The sequence below is a fragment of the Terrapene carolina genome, unplaced genomic scaffold, assembly GCF_002925995.2.
Source record: "Terrapene carolina triunguis isolate 2854851 unplaced genomic scaffold, T_m_triunguis-2.0 Scaffold68, whole genome shotgun sequence".
In the NCBI taxonomy this organism is placed as follows: Eukaryota; Metazoa; Chordata; order Testudines; family Emydidae; genus Terrapene; species Terrapene triunguis.
In genome coordinates, this window is record NW_020664419.1 from 24,817,648 (window position 1) to 24,837,054 (window position 19,407).

The window sequence follows — 19,407 nt, forward strand, 5'->3', positions numbered from 1 at the left end:
GTAGACACTGTGTTACTTATGTTGACTGTTGCTAGCTTCCAGGAGCTGTCCCATAATGCCCTACAGTGACCGCTCAGGTCATTGTTGTGAGCTCCGCTGCCCAGGGAACATGTAGACAGGAAGTGAAGACTCCTTGGAAAGCCCCACGAATTTTTGAAATTCCTTTTCCTGGTCTCTCAGCTTTGTGAGCAAACCTAGCAGCTCTCGATTGCTATGTGCAACCGCCCAGCTTACCATGTCGGCAACACACTGCAGATGTGCTCTGGTCTGGAGTACACTGGAGGTGTTGGATGTCCTGGGTCTGTGGGTGAAGAGGCTTTGCAGGGATAGCTCCGATCCAGCTGTAGAAACATTGACATCTATGAGCAGATTGCTTGGGGTATGCAGAAGAAGGGCTACAACAGTGACCAGCAGCGGTGCTGTGTGAAAGCTAAGGATCTGCGGCAGGTGTACCAGAAGGCCAGGGAGGCCAACAATCCCTCCAATGCGAAGCTGCAGATCTGCTACAGATCTGCTACAGATCAGGCAGGCTGCTACATTGTGCTCTGCCTGAGGGGACAGAGCCTGCATATCACCTGCCTCCAAATACCCCGAAGCCCTGCCCCTCCACGCCAAGCACGCCGCAATAGTGAGCCAGTGGGATAGTTTCTTTCTCGTTCATTCGCTCACTCATCCACGCCCCCCAACAGTGATTGACATCTCCCCAAGAACACAGGCCCAGCCCCCCTCCCTGCGTTGATTTTTGGCTGCTCTGGGGTGCCCAGGAGGAGCGAGTGACCATTCTTGCAGCTTCCCTTTGCTTACCCTTAGAAGTCATTTTTGTGTGGGGAAGCAAAGAAATCTGTGGACAGCATGAATTCTGCGCCCATGCAATGGTGCAGAATTCTCCTAGGAGTAATACCACTCTGGCTCACTATTAAAATGTTCTTTCAAAGCCTCCCTGAGCCCATCTAGCTTGGTATTGAGTTCTACTTGTAGCCTTTGTATCTGGCTGTTCAAATTCAGCAGACAGCCACTCCATCCCAGAGGAATCTTCCCCCTTTGCTTCACAGATATTTTGTAGGACACAGAAGGCAGCTATAATTAATGAGATTTTTTTTCACGGAGGTCCAATCTCATAACCAATCTCATAATTAGACAACGCTGGCAACTCTTCAAATGACTAAAGGCACATTCAACTGTCATTCTCCACCTGATGAGCCTGTAGTTGAAGTGCTCCTTGGTGCTGTTGCGGTGGCTGGTGTATGACTTCATTAGCCCTGGGAGTAAGGCATATGCTGGGTCTCTCATGTCCACTGATTGGCATTTCAACATTTTCAATGGTAATCCGCCGCTCGGGAAAGAAAGTCCCTGCTTGCAGCTTTCTGAACAGTCCTGCGTTCTTTAAAATGCATTCATCGTGGTAAAGTGATCCACCAGCACTTGCATTAGCATAGAAAAGTAGCCCTTTCTGTTGATGTACTCCGTAGCAAGGAGGTCTGGTGCTAAAATAGGGATATGTGTGCCATCTATCGCCCCACTCCAGTTTGGGAACACCGTTGCAGCAAAACCATCCATTATGTCCTGCATATTACCCAGAGTCCTAGTCCTGTGTAACAGGAGGTGATTAATGGCGCTGCACGCTTGCATGACAGTTGCTCCTGTTGTGGATTTCCTGATTCCAAATTGATTGCTACCAGTCAGTCAGTAATCTCGCACTGCAAGTTTCCACAGTGCAATCACCACTTATTTCTCAACTGTCAGCACAGCTCTCATTTTGGTGTCCCTGCATTGGAGGGCTGGAGTGAGTTTGGCACAGATCCAAGAATGTGGCCTTGTGCATCTGAAAATTCTGCAGCTACTGCTAGTCATCCCAAACCTGCATGATAATGCAATCTCACCAGTCAGTGCTTGTTTCTCGGGGCCAGAAACAGCGTTCCACCATCTGCAGCTGCTCCGTGAATACCGCCAACCATCTTGAATTGTTTCTATGTCCCACAGCAATCTAGCTTCCAAGGACTCATCATGTTCCCCACAGCTCTTCTTGCGGCTCTACAAATACTGCAGGATCAGGTACCCGGTGCATGCAATGCTCTTGACAGTAGTGCAGAGATGTGCAGAGTCTGAGCTTCTGTCAAAGATGGTGGACAGTGAGGATGGATGCATGGATTTGTGGGGATTTTGAAAAGAGGCAAAAATATAAGATACAGATGAAATTATAGGATGGAGAACACTGCATTGTGGGAAATTGAACACATGCTCCTAGACACCCTTGTGTGACTCATTTCGGCTTCATGAAGCATTGCAAAAATGTCCTAAAACACCCTGCACTGGATGGTGGCAAGTTGCACGGTGAGATAGCTACCCGTGGTGCACTGCATTCTGCATTGATACAAGCACTTCTGGTGAGGATGTGCATCGCTAACAAAAAGGAGCGTAGTATGCACACGCACAAGCAATGTAATAACTCTGACAGCTGTATGCTGACATTACCTAGGTCAACATAATTTTGTAGTGTAGACATGGCCTTTAGTAAATATAAGCTGTGTGGTTTTAGTAGTTTGTTGGAGTTATCTGCTGGAGAGGTTACCCCACCGTGACTCTGTCTGATCAGCAGAGCTTCAGTGTTTTGTAACTTTGTTTCCTCAATAAAGAGCTGTTTGTTACTTACCAAGACTTTAGAATCTGTTGTCTTGGACAAGATGGGTGGCAGGTGGAAACCCATGTGGAGTACTATCACTTAGGAAGGCAAACCTGCATAGTGATCCCCAACACCTTATAATGGCTTTTAATTTTTTTAAATGTATGAAATCTTAATACTGTAATTTAAAAACTAAACAAAACATTGAAGTGTACATTCAGCTACGGGCTCGCCTCATGGAGTCCGCCCTGTGTCTGGCCTCCGTGCAGCCCCGCAAGGACTCGCCAAGTACCTCGGCCTTGATGTGCAGTGTGCCCCCATCGCCGGTGCCCAAAAAGACGACCAAAAAACATGGCTCCCCGGCACCAGGCAAGGCACCTGCTTCAGGCTACCTGGCCACTCTGCAGCCGTGTGCTTGTACCTCTCCAGTCGGGGCCCTTAGCCCTGTGAAAGGTCCACCACTGACTCCTGGGAGCGGTATGGGACCAAAAACCCTGGCAGCACCAACGCCTTCACAGACTCCCCTGGTGCCGAGAGAGCACAGGTCTCGCCTGCGCTGCTGATGCTGCATGTGCTCGAGGAACTGGCAAAGGCTCCCCACGAGGGCAAGTCAGCAGCTAAGACTCCTCAGGTGGCACGGGAGCATCACCGATCCTCTGACAAAGTACCGCTTTCCACCTCCGTGCCGAAGTCGCAGATCAGGTCCTCTGGGGCTCATCCTCGTTCACCATGTTTGCGGTTGCCACCATCTCGATGCAGATCGCCTAGAGCAAGACGCTGGTCTCTGTACTACCGACGCTGCTTGCCCTCCCACTGATTGTCCTTTAGGTGCAGTTCCCTGTCGCCTGCCTTGTGGGAGCGATCCCCATCTTGTCTCTGTTTTCCCCCCGCCCCCCAGCAGCGGCCTGGTCCCCTTGTTACCGGCACTGATCACTTCGCTCGGGGCACCGGTCTTTGATGGTGACGGTCAGTAAACAGACCCAGGCATCGACGGCCCAACCGTGGTCACTGAAAGGAGATTCCTCCGGCACTGAAGCCCAGTTCAGCCCCTCATCTAGACTGCACTCTTAGCTTGCTGGGCATGCATACCCCACAGCTTGCAAGAAAGTAGTTCCGGTCGCCCCTGCCGCCTAGGTCTTGACAGTCTCGTGAGGGATCTGCAAGAAGAAGGGACAGCTGCTGTCGCCCTTCCTACTCCCGCTCACCCGTGCAACCTGACCTGGTAAAACACCCCGAGGGCCAGAAATGCTCGTTTTGTGGGTGTGGTCGAGAATGGCGCCCCAGTCACCTTTGAGGATCCGCCCTGCTCTTTCCTCAACCGTCTTTGTCCCTTCCGTTCGGCCTGGTCCCAAGTCACCTCAGACATAGTGTCTCATGGTTGCACCCTGCAGTTTTCAGCTGTCCCTCCCTCATCAGGGACCCTTCTCACAAGCAACTTCTCATTCAAGAAGGGCAGTGGAGGAGGTCCCTGGGAACACGAAAGGGGTTCTCCTGCTACTTTCTAATTCCGAAAGTAAAAGGGGACTTGCAACGTTTCAACAAGTCTCTCAAAAAGTTGAAGTTTTGCATGGTCTCCTTGGCCTCTATCCCCTCCCTGGATCCAGGAGACAGGTACGCCGCCCTCGACTTTGAAGGTGCCTATTTCCACATCTCCATATTTCAAGGTCACAGATGTTTCCTCTGTTTTATGGTGGGCGAACACCATTTCCAATTTATGGCTCTCCCCTCTGGCCTTTCATCGACTCCAAAGGTCATTACAAAATGTATGGCGCCAGTAGTCGCTTACCTCATGTGTCAAGGAGTCCAGGTCTTCCCGTATCTTGACAACTGGCTCATCAAGGGCAGGTCTCGGGATCAAGTGCAGAGAAGTCTCTATCTGGTTCGTTCCATCTGCCACAACCTGGGCCTGTTGATAAACGAGAAAAAATCCAACTTAAAGCCGGTCCAACACACAGAGTTCATAGAAGTGGTTCTCGATTCCACCTGAGCCAGAGCCTTCCTCCCGTAGGTGCGTTTTCAGGCCATGTTGGACCTCATATCCCAGGTGAAGAACCTCCCGCTCACTACATCTTTCACTTGCCTGTGGTTGCTGGGCCACATGGCAGACTGTACATATGTGGTCAGTCCTGCCCGGCTCCACCTCCGGCGTCTGCAAGCATGGCTGGCGTCAGTTTACATCCCCAACAGACATGATTTAGACTGGATAGTCAGGGTGCCGGATCACATCTTGTCATCCCTCGATTGGTGGTGGAATACTGGGTCGGTGTTGGAGGGAGTCCCTTTTTTGACCCTATTCCCATTGCTGACCCTGCTCTATGTTGCTTTGGGTCTGGGCTGGGAAGCCCACCTGGGCGAGCTGAGCACCCAAAGCCGATGGTTGCGGGACAGTCTAGCCCTCCACATCAACGTCAGGCAGCTCAGAGTGGTTTGCCTGGCCTGCCGGGCTTTCTTACCCCACCTGAGGGGCAAGGTGGTGCAGGTTCCCACGGACAATACCACTGCAATGTACTACATGAACAAACAGGTGGAGCCAGGTCGTCAACCCTCTGCCAAGAAGCTCTCAGCCTTTGGCCCTTCTGCGTACGGCATGCCATTAATCTGGTAGCTGCGCACCTGCCCGGCACCAAGAATGTGCTAGCAGATCGCCTCAGGAGGACCTTTTCATCTCAGCACAAGTGGTCGCTCCATCCGGAGTCACCCAATATGATCTTCTGAAAGTGGGGAACTCCCCAGGTGGACTTGTTCACATCCCGCCAGAACAGGAAATGCCATGTATTCTGTTCGCTCCAGGGGATGGACAGGGGTTCCCTGTCAGATGCTTTCCTGCTTCCGTGGGTGGGAGCCCAGATGTACGCCTTCCCACCAGTGCCATTGATTCAGAGTCCTCATAAAAGATCAAACAGGATAGGGCGAGGGTTATCCTGATAGCCCCCAAGTGGCCTCACCAGCAACCTTTCGGTAGCCAAGCCGCTGCAACTCCCTCTCTGGCCGGACATGCTGTCCCAGAACCACAGCAGTCTCCTGCACCCAAACTTGGAGGCGCTGCACTTGACGGCGTGGCTGCTGCATGGCGGAATGCTCGACCCGGGTGCAACAGGTCTTGCTGGGAAGCAGAAAGTACTCCACCAGAGCGACCTATTGGGCAAAGTGGAAAAGATTCACATGCTCGGTTCGGTGCGTCCGGGCTGAGCAGGCCTCGCTGCAGGTGATCCTGGTCTATCTTTTGCACCTCAAACTTCAGGGCTTGTCCCTGTTGTCAGTCATGGTCCACCTGGCTGCTATTTCAGCTTTCCACCCTCCATTCCAAGACAGGTCGGTCTTCACTCATGACATGATGGCCCAGTTCCTGAAAGGTCTGGAGCATCTTTACCCTCATATCTGGGATTCTGTTCCTCCCAGGGATTTGAATCTAGTGCTGTCAAGGCTCATGGGGCCTCCATTCGAACCTCTGGCTTCCTGCTCTTTTGTCCTTCTCTCCTGGAAAGTGGTGTTCCTGGTGTCAGTTCTGTCTGTCCACCGTGTGCCTGAGCTCAGAGCGCTTATGTCAGAACCACCCTGTACCAGTGTTCTACAAAGACAAGGTCCAGCTGTGGCTGCACCTGGCATTCCTGCCCAAGGTACTTTCCCAATTTCATACTGGACAGGGTATTTTCTTACTGGTCGTCTTTCCGCAGCCCCATAAATCTGAAGCGGAGGGCAGGTTACACGCCCTGGATGTCCGGAGGGCTCTGGCTTTCCACATTGCTAGGACACTGCCGTTCTGTAAGTCAACATAGTTGTTCGTGGCAGATAGGATTAAAGGTTGCTCTCTGTCTGCTCAAAGGATTTCGTCCTGGATCACAGCCTGCATCCAGTACTGCTACGAGCTGGCGAGTGTGCCTCCACCGGCAATAGTCAAAGCGCACTCGACTAGAGACCAAGTGTCATCTGTGGCCTTAGCCCTGGTGCCAATCCAGGAGCTCTGTAGAGCTGCTACTTGGACATCTGTCCACATTTACGTCCCATTATGTGCTGACACAGCAGGCCCAGGACGATGCTGACTTCGGCAGGGCAATGCTGCAAGACCGTGAACTCCGAGCCCATCTCCATTGGCACTGCTTGTGAGTCACCTAGAATGGAATCGACATGAGAAATCACTTTAAGAAAAACGGTTATCTACCTTTTGTAACTGTTCTTCAAGATGTGTTGCTCATGTCCATTCCATTACCCATCTTCCTGCCCCTCTGTCGGAGTTGCTGGCAAAAAGGAACTGAGAGGGAGTAGGGTCGGTGGCACCTGATATACCGGCGCATGAGCGCGCCACTCAAGGGGGCGCCACTGTTGACCCTCCAGATACCGCTAAGGCAAAAATCTCCGACGACTGCGCACCTAGAATGGAATGGACATGAGCAACACATCTAGAAGAACAACAATTACTAAAGGTAGATAACCGTTTTTTTTATGGAACAGGTTAGTAACCTTTTTTTCTGGTATGAGGGTTTCTCATTTACTACTGAAGTTTCTATTCAAAAGTCTTTATATCAATTCTGCATATTTGTTTTGTGTATGTGAATACACTGGAATGTCTGTTTTTACATTTCCTTAACGCTGCCACCTGGGAGTAATTGTTTTTCTTTAATTCTTTAGGTATGATGTTGATTCAAAGAGTCCCAACCTATCAAAGCATGTAAGTGGATGGTTATAATACTCTATTTATTATGGGTTTTTTCCTTATCTTGTAATTAAAAAGTTACGCTATCTTCTAGAACGTTTATGGTATTTACCGGCAAATAGTGTCAAATGCAGCAGACACAAATACAGGGATTGTGGTGTGTTGTGATTTAGATGTGCATAACTCTTTGCTAAAATGGGATTTTTACATGTCCATCATGCAGAATGTACATTGGGAATGGACATATTTTTTTAAAAGTTAATATCTGTTTAGATAAATGAAGGACATCATCTCCTTATTGACACTTTTGTGGGGCCCAAGAGTTGAGGCAATCTACTTGCTGGTGCATGGATTTTTCTAACTAGAAATCTTTAGCACTTGTAGCGTCATGGAAAGGAAAAGTTCCAGATTATGCAGTATTTTAATTCAGATATACTAGAGCATGATAGAGAGGCTGTAATATCTGTTGAGTATAACTATTTTATTAATAAGTGAAGGGAGACTTTGGAGGAGGAATCCCTGAGAATCTGTAGTCTGTTTGGAAGAACAGGGTAGAAGAGGTTCATTGGGAGCATTGTGCAGGCACCTGCAGGGAACTCTACAGCTCATTTGGGGAAGAAAAAGGGTAGGTTTGCTGGGGCTGCGGGGTGGGGAGAGTGGTTTGGCTCTGACATTTAAGTGATTCAGAAATTTTGGGTTGCAGAGACTGTTTCATTATAATCTATATTCAAGAGAGAGTTAAAAAATCAAGATGCTGCATCTCAAGAATCTCCACCAATTAAAAAAGGACAATGATTTAAATGTGGAATATCATCTTTTTAAATTAAAGGCATTTCTGTTTTGCATTTTTTTAAATATATGTCCACATAACCCACACAAACCAAAGCAAATATTTGTAGAATTCAGTAAATCTTTTAAACTACTTGTCAAAACCTTAAAAAAAAAAAAAAATCAATCACAGGCTCTTTTCAATGGATCTTATAATATGGATGGGGGGAAGGGTTCCATATTTTTGGGAAGGTGAGTGGTTTATTTGTTGTGACAGGAAGAGGTGGTTTGAGCATTGGCCTGCTAAACCCAGGGTTGTGAGTTCAGTCCTTGAGGGGGGCCACTTAGGGATCTGGGGCAAAATCAGTACTTGGTCCTGCTATTGAAGACAGGGTCCCAGACTCGATGACCTTTCAGGGTCCCCTCCAGTTCTATGAGGTAGGTATATCTCCATATATATTATAAGAGGTTATTCTGGGGAGCAATGAATGGGAATGGGGGTAATTTGGGGGTCAGAGAATTGGAGTGGGGCTATGGTAGGGTGACAGAAAGGGTGGGTGAGGTCTGTTTGTTGGCTATAGGGGATCTCTCCTTGGGAGAGGCAGGGGGTTCCCTAAGCCCAGCCCCACTCACTGAGCTGCCATTTGGGGGTAGAGGGCAGAGGGAATGAGCCAAATTTCATAACTTCCATAGGGCCCTGGATGGATTCAAATGTCACTTTCACTCAGAGTGGGTAGGAGGGAGACCCCTCACCCCTGCAAAGGGCTTTTGTCCCAGCCTTCCCAGCTTCAGGGGCTGTGGTCTGTCTCCTGCCAGTGGAGTGAAGGGGGGCTCTGGCCTAGAAGGACCAAGGGGAGCCTGAGGAAACAGAAGAGGAAGGGCTGATCAGAGAAGCCCCTGGATGCTGGGCTGTTCCGGGTGTGGGATGCTCCGGGGAAGGAAAATGGGGAGGGTAGAGAAAAGGTTCAAAGGCTATTCATGTAGAACACACAATAGAATAGAAATTCATAAATAATTATAATTAATTATTACATTTTAGAATTTGGTCCACTGAAATGGAGGCAAAATTAAAGTAGTATTCATCATGTGTTAGTCACACAATTCTAAAACATATACTTTAAAGGCACGTTAGTTGTTGGATCCTGTTTCCAGGTGCTTATATCTATAATAATAAAATTGTCTTTTGTTCTGACATTTGTCAGCCCAAAGTGGATGTGTTTTGAAGGAGAAATATTCAGTTAAAGTTGTCTAAAGCTTGAAAAACAAACCTTGTCCATGTTTTGAGAAAATTAATATGCTTCACTGTGCTTAGGTAATTAAAAATGGCTTAATTGTAAAATTTCAAACTTCTGGCCTGATTGAAGATTCATTGAAGTCCTTGGAAAATTTCCCATTTATTTCAGTGGGCATTTTAGCAGACCCTAGTACTTAACTGAGAGTGACTTCAATGTGCTTTGATGAAATAATGCTTAGAAATAACAAAATTATAAGTGATTTTGAAAATCTCATACAGGTTGACAGTATGAGCGAATATTACCGCTTCTTCCAGTTATGGTCCCTATGTGTGCTCCACATGTGCACCCATGCACTCTTTGTCAGAGATTTTGTCAGCAGTGTCCATGGGTCTGCGCCTGCATCCTACGCACCCTCTTGGTCTGGCACATGAATATGTAGGAAGGGGTGGTCCTGCTGCCACTCCAATTCCTTCTCAACCACAGGTGCTTGAGATGGAGTGTTGTGTCTGCGTGCTAGCTACCTATCTTGCTGTTTTTTTTCCTCTTATTTGTTTTTATTTCTTTAGTATATAGTTAAGGCCCTACCAAATTCACGGCCATGAAAAATGCCTCATGGACCGTGAAATCTGGTCTTTTGTGTGCTTTTACCCTATATTATACAGATTTAATGGGGGAGACCATTGTTTCTCAAATTGGGGGTGCTGACCCAAAAGGGAGTTGCAGGGGGTGTGCAAGGTTATTTTAGGGGAGTTTTGGTATTGTCACCATTACTTCTGCGCTGTCTTCAGAGCTGGGCGGCTCGAGGGAGGTGGCTGCTGGCTGGGTGCCCAGCTCTGAAGGCAGCGACTCGCCAGCAGCAGTGCAGGAGTAAGGGTGGCAATACCATACCATACCATACCATACCATACCATACCATACCATACCATACCATACCATACCATACCACACCACACCATGCCATCTTTACTTCTGCGGGCAGTGGCTCGCCGGCGGCGGCTCTGCCTTTCCTGCTGCCCAGCTCTGAAGGCAGCACAGAAGTAAGGGTAGCTATACCTCAACCCCCTCCTACAATAACCTTGCGACACCCCCCCCCAACTCTTTTTTGGGTCAGGACCCCTACAATTACAACATGGTGAAATTTCAGATTTAAATAGCAGAAATCATGAAATTTATTATGTTTAAAATCTGGTTTAAAATTGCAATTGACCGTGAATTTTTATTTTTATTCCATTTCATAATTTATTTAAGATACCTTTGTTCTTTTGCGGAGTTCCCCTGCCCCATTCTTCTTTGCCTAGTCTGATCCTACCTTCCAACTTGGCCTTCCCTGTCTTCAGCCTTTCTTAGCTCTGGTGACCATCCTGGCTCCGGTAAGAAAAGGCTTTGGGGGACCCTCAGAGTCTTCCAGACTATCAGAAAGAAAGATATTCCATTTTGTGGAAAGAGAGACCAAAAGAAGGGGAAGAGACTTGAGAAAAAAGACACATCATGTCCTAGCATGGGTACTGCTGAGGTGTTTACATCTTCCAGTATCGCGACTCTAGCACTGCCAAAGAAGACCATGTTGCATTCTGAGAAACCTTCCAAGAAGCAATCTTGAGTGAGTGGCATCAGCATCTGTATTAGGATTGGCGCCTTTCTAAGCACAAGAACAACTAGCTACTTAAGGATTGCTCCTTTCTCAAAGTGCAGTTGGTAACCAACGAGGCCCTATCTTTTTTCCGCTCCTTGGGCATCTGACTCAACATAGAAAAATCTATTCTCATACCTATACAATCAATAGACTTCATTGGTGCCAGTCTGGACTCCGCTACTTCCTGAACATACTTGTCCACCGATAGGTTCACTGCAATGCACAGTCTCACTTCCATGATACAGCAAAGCCTGCAAACCATAGCAAGGTTTTGCCTTCAACCCCTGGACCACGTGGCAGCTCGTCCTTTTGTAACATCCCTGGCAAGACTACACTCCCGTTGTCTTCAAGCCTGGCTCAGGTCTGTCTACACACCCATCAAGCATCATCTGTCTAAGGGGGTATCAATATCTCAATGGGTCCTCAACTCCCACAAAGACCTTTTGGATCCTTCCACTAAGTGTAAGGGTTTTCCATTGTTACATTCTCCTGATATGCTTGCCATCACTTCCTACCCAACATCAAGGGCCACTCAATGTTACAACTGTGGTGTGGGTGGTCAGGCCCAGTGGCTAGCACAGGAGTCATGCCTAGTGGTTAGTGTGGGAGCCAAGGGCCAAGCTGAGGCATCGGAGCTGGAGTCAGGAGCTCTCAGGGAAGCAGAGGACTGGAGTAAGACAGGAACAAGGCTGTGAATGAGGTAGGGGAAAGGCTGGAGCAAGACTGGGGACAAGGCTGTCAAGGGATTAATCACATTTGTGGACATAAGTGTTGAGCAGCCAACGACCTGCTGCTGAGCAGACCTGCTGGCTCCCTTCAGCCAATCAGGCAGTCCTACCACAACCCAGCTAAGTTTATTAATTTACGTGGAGACTGGGCTGGCTAGTCCTCAGTCTCAGCTGAAGGAGCTAATTCCTGACACTTGATCAGAGTAATGCTGGACAATAGAGCAGCAGTATATTCATTAAAGAGCCAAGGAGAAGAAAGATCCCAGCCTTACGCTTAGAATCCATAAACTTTGGAATTGGTGCACCTCCCACTGCATAGAGATTTCAGCTATTTATCTACTGGGATTGCAGAACAACATAGTGGACTCCTTGATTAGTGTTTCTGTCATGACCACAAGTGGGTGCTGAACAAGGCAGTATTTCAGAAAATTTCTCTTAACTCGTACTCACCAGAGGTAGATCTCTATGTTGACACCGTCCTATATGAAGTCTCAAAGGTTCTGCTTGAAAGGAGGACACAGTTGCAAGTTGTTGGGAGATGCTGTCCTTACCCGTTGGCTTTGAATATTACTATATCCTTATTCCCCCATCTCTGTCGCTCCTCAAGGTTCTGAGCAAGAGAGACTGGTGGCCATCTTCATAGTGCCATCCTGGCCAAAAACAGGTATGATTCCCAGTCTCTGCAACTGCCTCTCTGCCTTCCTCTGACAGCAGACCTCCTCACCCAGGAATCAGGAGCCATGACTCACCCAACCTCTCATTAATTCACTTCAAAGCCTGGCTCCGAGATAGCTCTCTCCAAGCAGAACTGATCATCAGTAGAAAACCCATCACAAGGAAAATTTACCACCAGAAGTGGAAACATTTTTAAGCCTGGTGTAATCCATACTTCCTCTTGAGTTTCACCTTACACCCACTCTTTTTATTTCCTGCTAAATCTAAAACTCCTGGGTTTATCACTGAACTCAATCAAAGTTCATCTGGCTGCCATTACAACCTTTCACTCCCCACCCTCCCCCTTTTTTTGTCTTTGCTCACCGTGAAGTTCCTTAAGGGTCTGTTTACCTTTTTTTTTCTGCTACTTCCGGATAATGGCAACGTTTTGTTGGGAACCAAGAGACTGCAAATCAGCAGAATCAAATGTAGTTGGCTTTTGTGTTCTGGCCACCCTACTAGTATCGCTCTCTTGACCACCTGTAGTTGGATGGCCTTTTCTGTAGCCTCTTTGATTTCCATCAGCTTTGCTGTAGAAACTGGGAAGTTGTGCATCATGTCAGTGGATTTGGCGTCCTAATCCCCTTCCCCCAGCTTGCTGATGTTGGGTATATATATCTTGCTCCGGGTGCCAGCTAACACCAGTACAGTAATTGTCCTGGACAATATTTGAACTCTACTGGACAGAGCTGGAGGTGCATCAACATGTGCTGCAATCTCTTTCGAGCACTAAAAAGGCATTATTGTCTCAAAGGGTTTGTTATCTGATTTCACCGTTACTCGGGGGCCGGCCATATGTGTACTGATGGTATTGCTCCACTCCAAATACCGCAGCCAGAAGCTCTTGTCTATTTGGGCATACACCTGTTCAGTCTCTGATGGGGCTCTGCTGCCATAAGCGACTGACTGCTCCTGCAAGGGAGCTATGCCCAATCCTTTATCTAGTGTGTTACACTGAAGTGTCACTGGCATTCCTGGCTGGTAGTACTTTAGGATGGGTGTCTGTTATCATTTGTTTCATATGCCAAATGCTTGTTGTTGGGGACCTTCCCAGTCCCACTCAACATCCTCCTAGTGAGCTGACCTATTAGTTCCGCTACTGAAGCCAGGAGTGGACAGAACTTGGTCAGAAAATTTATCGTTCCTATGAAGTGCTGTAACCCTTTCACATCCACTGGAGCTGGCATATCTCTGATTGTGTTGATCTTGTTGGGATCTGCTTTTGTCCCTCTGCTATGAGCAGATATCCAATGTATGTCACCTCATGCTGTCTGAGTACCATTTTTTTCTGGGTTCAGTTTTATGTTCTTCCTGTATCCCTGTATAAAAGCCTGTAGTTTTCTGCCATGGTCTGATTCAGCTTCTGTATAATTACTCCCTTCACTACAATGAGGCTATCACCTGCCATTATTACCCAAGCAGTGAGTCTTCTCTGGAACACCTCTGGTGCTGACCTTATGCCCATCAACATGCAAAGCCATTTGTAGTGACCAAATGATGTTACAAAGGTTGTCAGCATGCCAGACTCATTCCTCACATCAGATGGTAAAGTCTGGCTTTGGGAAGTCCTGGTAAGATGTTGCTATGCACTGACCACAATTGATAACATCTCTTCAGTGCCTGGTTCAATGTCTGTGTGTCTGTGCAGAAGCATAATATGTCTGGTGACTTCTTTACACCACCGTGCTGTTTATCCAGGCTGTACTGGCCTCTGAAGGTGGTGAGATACTCCTACTCTGCAGACTTCCAAGCTCCTTGAGTACTGAATTACAAAGTGCCACTGGTATTTTCCTTCATGGGCAGCATGCAGGTTCTATTTTGTGGTCTATTTTCAGTTGCAGCTTTCCTTCAAGGCACCCATTGCCTTTGAAAACATCCCCATATGCTTTTAAAATGGTCTCCATTGTCCATGGGACTCCCCTTTTTGTTTCTTGCACTGCAGCTATAGAATTCTGATGCTACACCCTGATCAGATCCATGACTTGTATGGATGTATTCCCCAGTGAGGTCTGTGGAGCTTACCATCCATGACCACAAACTTCAGTTGGTACGGTCTTATTTTTGGGTTGGTTACTGTGAGGTCACATTTTCTCTGAGCTGCATTATGCCCTCGTACATTACAGTAACTTCTCACTTAACGTTGTAGTTATGTTCCTGAAAAATGCGACTTTAAGCAAAACGATGTTAAGCAAATCCAATTTCCCCATAAGAATTAATGTAAATGGGGGGGTTATGTTCCAGGGAAATTGTTTTTCACCAGACAAAAGACTATATTATAACTCTCTCACACACACTCACACTCTCTCTCACACACATAGTGCTTGTAAACGTAAGTGCCTGAAGTTAGGCTCTTAAGTTCATATTTAGGCACCTGCCTGTTTTTTTTTAAAGCGCTGAGCACCCAACAGCCACCATTGAGGTCAATATGCATATTGATCTGATCGAAATTGCAAAACAGACACTGTAGTAACATAGCCTAGTTTCCAAGGTCAATAACCACAGAACCTCACTTTACCTAGTGTCATGCCTATGGAAATAAGTTTATCTTTTATTTGAATGTAGAGAAGTCATACGTTTTAAAATGTTAAGTCTACTATTACTGAATATATTTATTGTGTATATCTCTCATTTGACATTTCTGAAAGATAAATTAACAGTTAATTGTCAATGTTTCCATGTGAATTTCAGGTGTTTCATAGGACCGTAACTTTGTATTTATGGAGTAATTCCTGAGTGTTGTCAAGCATCTACAGTTTCCACTGAAGTCAACTGAAGCTTTTTTAAAGGGAATTGAGGGTGGTTGTTTCAGGCTCTTTTTCCTATTTAGTTATTCTTATCACACTGGATGTTGAGACAACAGGTCCTTCTGTATGTTGTACCTTATTTAAACATGTATAAAAATATTGTCAAACCTGTATAGCAGTGTTTTAGGATACAAGGACATTTTTGAAACTTTGCATTTAATGACTACATTTATTTGTGATTATTATGTTGATTTGTGCAGCATGTCTTAATGAATGATTCTTGTGTCATTAGTTATCTTGATGAGAACTGCAATCACTCTATTTAATATGAATATTGTTTTCTATCTAAAGTACTTATTCACTAAAGGAATTAAACCACTATAGGTCTTCACTTGTCAATTTGTAAAACTGAGTTAGGTCTTTCTCATAACTTATGGTATAGAATTTATGGGAATAGATGCCCTGGAATGCCTCTTGTCTTGAAGTGAGATGGATTTTGAAATGTGATTTGGTTTCCAGTATGCATAGTAGCCTTACCAGAATAAAAAAGCAAGTATCCATTATGAAAGGGACACTTTCCACTAGTTGAAGCCACAGTGACATCTCTGAAGTTGTATAAGGTACAAATCACTGTAGAGTTCAGTCCATTGTGTTAGTTTGGTTAGGGGGAGTCTGATAGACATACTCATTTATACTTATTTTTATTTGAATTACATTTATTGATGAGATTAATAATTTACAAAGCAGTAGATGCAACATTTTGTGCTCTGCTTTTGTAAATTAAACCTAATCATTACTCTCGGGATACCCAGAGATCACTGATGTTACTGGTGCACAAAATAGTCATCAGAAAGCAAAGTTAAATTTCAGGTTTATTTGAAAATAAAGGACAAAAAATCAGGCAAAGGGGAATTATTGCTAGAAAATGCTATTTAAGTTTCTAAGAAAGTATTACAAGAATTAAAAGTTTAATTTTGAATGTAAAAGAGTAACTGAAAGAAACTCCTTTTAGTTTAAAAACCTGGGATGTGTTGCATTATATACTGTACATACTACCGTATTTCTAATTTTAATGTACCTAATTTTATATCAAATATAAGTAAAGTCTGACTTATGAATCATTGTGTAATCCCACGCTATTTAGCAGAATATAAATGCATATACAGATAAAGCTCAATAATGAAAAACAGGATAAATATGTTCTAGGAAAGTTCAAAGACCAGATCAATGAAAAAACAGGATGTATTGGTGTCTTATGACATTTTTTCTTGCTTTTCAGGATTTTTTGGGACAAGTGTTTTGTACACTAGGAGAGATAGTTGGATCACAGGGAAGCAGACTGGAAAAGGCAATTGCGTAAGTGCATCATTCTTGATTCTTGGATAAATAAGTACTGCTTCATAAGGTGTGGTCATTTCTGTTAATTTATAGAGGTACTTTGCCATATGCATTGTGGCAGACAGTGTCTTGGAGAAAATAAATTGACAGGTGACACAAATAATTTTCCATTATAGATTTTTTTATTATATTTCTTTTCTGTTTCAGGTAATTATCAAATTAACTGATGATGTATTTAAATATCTTGTCTCCTTTCTTTGTTCTCAACTCTCTTTTAACTACATCGAGTGTCTTGCCCTTAGCGAGATTTTGTTCTTTTTTGGGATGATGATCTGTTTTATATTTGTAAGTGTAGGTTTAGAAATGGTTCACTATAGAAACAGCTTTGATTGTCTTAATTTTGTCAATAAGATAAATAGCTAGCTTTAATTTTAACCTTAATTTCTTCTTTGAGTGCTATCCCTGTGGGTTCTCCACTTCAGGTGTCCGTGTGTCCCAGTGCCGCTGATTGGAGATTTTCAGTAGCAGTGCCTGGTTGGGGCGTGCGTGCGCAGTGGCTGTCTCACTGTGCTGTTGGTGCTTCATCGAGCACTCGCGTGGCCTGACCCCCTCAGTTCCTTCTCAATCATTCTTGGGTACAGACTGAGCTCCAAAAGCAGTGTCAAAAAAAACCTAGAAAAGAGTTAAAAATAGTTGTTTAACTTTTAATTCTTAGGCTTGTGTTTCCGTTTTTAATTAATTAGCTTTTTCTCTAAATAAACAAAACACTGGGAGAAACCTGTCCATTTTTCTCTTTCATTGAAATGTTTCTAAAAAAAAAAAGACAAAATGAAAATGCCGGGCTCTCCAGGTTTTAAGATGCACTTTGTGCAAGGATGCTATGACTGTCTCCAATGGGCACTCGCAGTGCGTCCGTTGCTTAGGAGAGGTGCACATTTCTCAAAAATGTGCCCACTGCAGCAACCTCAAAGCCAGAGTGAGGTGGGATAGAGATCTCCGACTCAATATGATTCTTATGGAGAAATCCCTAATGCCATCTTCTGATCCTGGAAAAATCCCATTGAGGGACACTCAGGGTGGATTTGATTTAAATCACTAGTCAGGAAGATTCGATTTAATCATGGATTTCTACATAAAAGTGCATTCTTGTTGGTTGTTATAACCTTAATACATATTCTTCACAACTCAGAGATAGATGTAGGTTTCATTTTTAGAAGGTACACACTATATATTTTTTAAGTGATTCATTTTGAAAACTTTTCAGATTAGTTTTACAGCTATATCAGAAAATGAATGATTGTTTGGTTATTTCATTTACCAAAGGTAATCGAAGCAGATAGTTCATCTCCCAATGACTTCATAAATACACCTCTACAGCGATATAACGCGGTAAAGCAGTGCTCCGGGGGGAGGGGCTGCGCACTCTGGTGGATCAAAGCAAGTTCGATGTAGCGCGGTTTCACCTATAATGCGGTAAGATTTTTTGGCTCCCGAGAACAGCGTTATATTGGGGTAGAGGTGTATCTCCAATTCAACAGGTTAATGATTAATATTTGGAGGATTTTCTTGCCATGCTGTATTAGGAGGAGAACATCACCAGACAGACATTTAAATTGTTTTATTTAACTAAAACAACAATGTTACGTATTTTGAATTTTTTTCTTCAATAGCAAACATATATTTTAGCAAAACCAGCATATGAATTTTTGAATTTAATTAAACATTAACAAATTTTAAAATCAGGTTTGTTTTTGTTAAAAACAATTTTAACTAAAATAGTTAAATGAAATATTTAAAAAACAAAAAACAAATTAAATGGACTATGTCAGCCAAGTCAACAGCTCAGAACATAACATAACATAATGAGAAACTTAAAATATTGGCTTCTGCAGCTAACTGAGTCGTCTTCACCTTTGATTTCCTGTTTGTTCATAATCTGGAAAAGAAGAACAAGCTTTCCTGCTTTTTTAGGTCCCAAACGATTTCTCAATTTGGAATGAATTAGTCCAAAGGAAGAAAATATTCTTTCTACACCGGCAGAAGAAGCTACTGCTGTTAAAAGTGAGAATGTCACTTCAACAGTCTCTGATACCAAGTACTTAAGTAACTTCCACCAGTTCACTGGTGTGACTTTTTCTTTAAAACATCATCAGCAAACATATATTTCTTGAATGGTTCACCCTTAGCTCCGAAGTTTATTATAGTTGGCATTATGGAGGGATGATTGCTGGATGTCCATGTCATAGCCAACTCCTCTTCTTCAGCATTTAAGGTTTGACCCTGGTACTGATTGAGAATATTTGCAAGAAAATGAGCTGGAGATAATGCTTGTCCCATTTTTTTTTTTTTTTAATGTTTGTAATTTAACTCTGTCATTGCATATTTTTCTTTTTAAGATCTCACTCAGTTCCTTCCAAATTTCAACAGCGTCAGCAATAAAACCGCTATTTCCCAGCATTTTGTTCAAGGCTACAGAAATAGGCTTCAGCGTACTCAGCATGTGTTCAACATTTCTCTTAAGCCCAATGTTGAGAACTTTGGCTGTGCCAGTGCCATCTATTTTTTCACGATTTTGTTCACAAACTATCATCAGATTAGGCCAGTTCTTGATATAGTGCTCAAAACAGTCCACTACTCAGTTACATCGCACGTCTTGTGAGAGAGTTAGCTTGGTTCCTCCCACTTTTTTCAGAGCAGCTGCTGCAAAGTGGTTGTTACGGAAGTGGTTTTTGCAATTTCAACAACCTTAGCCTTTATTTCTGGAACACTTAAGTCTTTGGCTAGGAGGTGAATCAAATGAACACTGCAACCGTATGTTGTTAGCTTGGGACTCTCTTCTAAATAATTTCTTCTAATCTTGGATACATTTGCAGCATTGTCTGTGACCAAGCTGCGTACTAGATATTTGAATTGTTTTTTTCAGTTTGTTATAGCTTTTACTGCTACTTTTTGTAAGTATTCTGCTGTATGTGCATT

At 44.5% G+C, this 19,407-nt stretch overlaps 1 protein-coding gene across 1 annotated transcript in view; it reads left to right on the forward strand.

Annotated features, from left to right (window-relative positions):
• Window positions 1-19,407, forward strand: part of CPNE8 (copine 8) — a 258,293-nt gene that overhangs the window by 60,351 nt on the left and 178,535 nt on the right. The window contains exons 5-6 of the mRNA XM_029910832.1: window positions 7,247-7,286; window positions 16,373-16,449. Coding sequence (XP_029766692.1) covers window positions 7,247-7,286; window positions 16,373-16,449 — 117 coding nt within the window. The remainder of the gene's footprint in view (window positions 1-7,246; window positions 7,287-16,372; window positions 16,450-19,407) is intronic.